The sequence below is a fragment of the Gekko japonicus genome, unplaced genomic scaffold (genome assembly GCF_001447785.1).
Source record: "Gekko japonicus isolate JY-2015 unplaced genomic scaffold, Gekko_japonicus_V1.1 scaffold1780, whole genome shotgun sequence".
Taxonomy (NCBI): Eukaryota; Metazoa; Chordata; class Lepidosauria; order Squamata; family Gekkonidae; genus Gekko; species Gekko japonicus.
Genome location: NW_015177065.1, coordinates 365223 through 367232, shown reverse-complemented (window position 1 = coordinate 367232; position 2010 = coordinate 365223). Strand labels below are relative to the sequence as shown.

General features: G+C 52.4%; 1 protein-coding gene across 1 annotated transcript in view; it reads left to right on the top strand.

The window, feature by feature from the left end:
• The first annotated feature begins 1059 nt into the window (after positions 1 to 1059).
• The window catches only part of LOC107124683 (tripartite motif-containing protein 7-like), a 10991-nt gene continuing 10040 nt past the window's right edge, over positions 1060 to 2010 (top strand). Inside the window, exon 1 of the mRNA XM_015428178.1 lies at positions 1060 to 1162. Within this exon, the coding sequence (XP_015283664.1) occupies positions 1060 to 1162 (103 nt within the window). The remainder of the gene's footprint in view (positions 1163 to 2010) is intronic.

Sequence of the window (2010 nt, the reverse complement as noted above, 5' to 3'; positions counted from 1 at the left end):
CGTCAGAAGGAGTTTTCCCCTTTGTTGTGGGAGGGGGGGGGGGAGGGAATCTCTCGGCTCTGCCGGCTGTTATCAGACAGAACAGCACATTTTTAAAATGCTGCACTTTTTTTCCTCTCTGCAGAGGCTTTTTGGCTTACAGCCTCTCGCCTGACCCTCTGATCAGCCTGGGGTACAGAGGAAGGTTGGGGTGCATGCAAGGGGTTGGGTGGAGGTCCCAGGAACTGTCCAAGAGACCCTGGGGCATGTCTGTGCTATTTTTTTGGTTTCTGGGGTGGGAGGCTCTCTCTGGAGTCCGCAGTCTGCGCTAAGACAGAGCTCTCTCTCTCTCTCTCTCTGGAGCCATCCAAGAGTCTCCCCTGGGTCTCCTTTGGGTCTCCAAGCACACCCACAGTGTAAAAAGCACCTTTCACAGTTTTCAGAAAACTCCAGCCCACACAAGCCTCTTCCTTGGCCCCAAACACGTTCAAAGCACCCAAAAACAGTCAAAAGCACCCAGGGACTCCATTTTCCCTCCCCCACCTCGCAGAATCAGCCATGTGCTCCACACGCCAGCCCAGGGGGAGGGGCGGCCTGTGGCCGCCCCCACAGCACCGCCCCTACAGCCTCCTGCCTTCCCCCAGCACCCACGTCAGGGGGCGGGGCACCTGTCAACCTGAAGATGAGAAGAGAGGTAGCCACTATATCTTCTCCTGCCTTCCCTGCAAGTGGGCTGGGGGGGGTCACAATAGTTACAACATAGTAATAAATACAATTAATAGAGAGTTAAAGCTCCTGCCAGCCTAGCAGTTCGAAAGCAAGAAATTACAAGCAGATAAACAGATACCACTTCAGTGGGAAGGTAACTGCTGTTCCGTGTGCCTCGGTGTCTAGTCATGCCGGCCACTTGACCATGGAAAGTCTCCAGACAGCACTGGCTCTTCGGCTTGGAAATGGAGATGAGCACCGCATCCCTAGAGTTGGATTCGACAGGCTTTCGAGCAAGGGAATTCTTTACTAAAGATTTTTAAAACCAAAAGACAGCAAAAACTCAATTTCCTGTGTCCACAAGCGCAGGACATGACTAAAACAAGAACCTATTCAGTGGACGCCATAGTGATCTTTAAGAAGAATTTCAGTCGTGTTATTGTCTTGCGGAGTGGAATGGGCGTGCCAGAAGGATGTAACTGTCAGTATCCTTACCCAAATGCCTGGTGAAACATTTCTGCCTTACAGGCCCTGTGGAATTGCATCAAGTCCCCCAGGGCAGGGATGTTATTCGGCAAAGTGATCCACTAAGTTGGAGCCAGGGCAGAAAAAGCACAACTAACACACTGATGCCTTCCCAACAGGAAACTAACACTTCAGGGAGCAAGTTTACTATGTTCTTGGCCCTTTCTCTGCTGTGCTGCTTTTCTGGCAGCCTGGACTTTTCTTTAATGCAGGGGAGCTTTCGGGAACGTGACTCCCCTGTTTCAGTTTCTGCAATAGCACAGGCTATTCTGCCCTCTCTTGTGATTCTGGAATCTGCATCCAGATCTGGGTTTGCAGGGAACAGGTGTGTGTTGCTGTGGTGGGAAAGGGAGAAAGGGGTAAGGCAGAGAGGTGCAATCACAGCCAAACCGCAGGACCTTCTTTACTTGTTTTTTTTGAGTCAGCTCCCTAGGGGAAATTGGAAAGTTTCTACTACTCACCCCCCACCCCCGCAAGTAAGAGGGGTGGGGGGAAGATGAGAAACCGGCTGTTGTTTGGGAAAGGGGCAGACGGATGTGGTTATTCCCCTCAGTGAATCTGCTCTGCTGCGCCCCTCCGCTTCCTTCCAATTTTCCCCAAAGGCTTTTCTTGTCTTTGGGGGACCTTTCCAGGATGCTTTTTGGGGTGGGGGGTGGGGGAGCGGCTGGAAGCCCCTGACCTCAACCCCGGCCGCCCAGCAGGGAAGCCTTTCTCCAGTCTCTTGGAGTGCAACGGGAAGGGGCTCCCCTCCAATGTTCCCTCTAAGCTGAGTTAGTGTGAGCTAGCTCACTGTTTTTT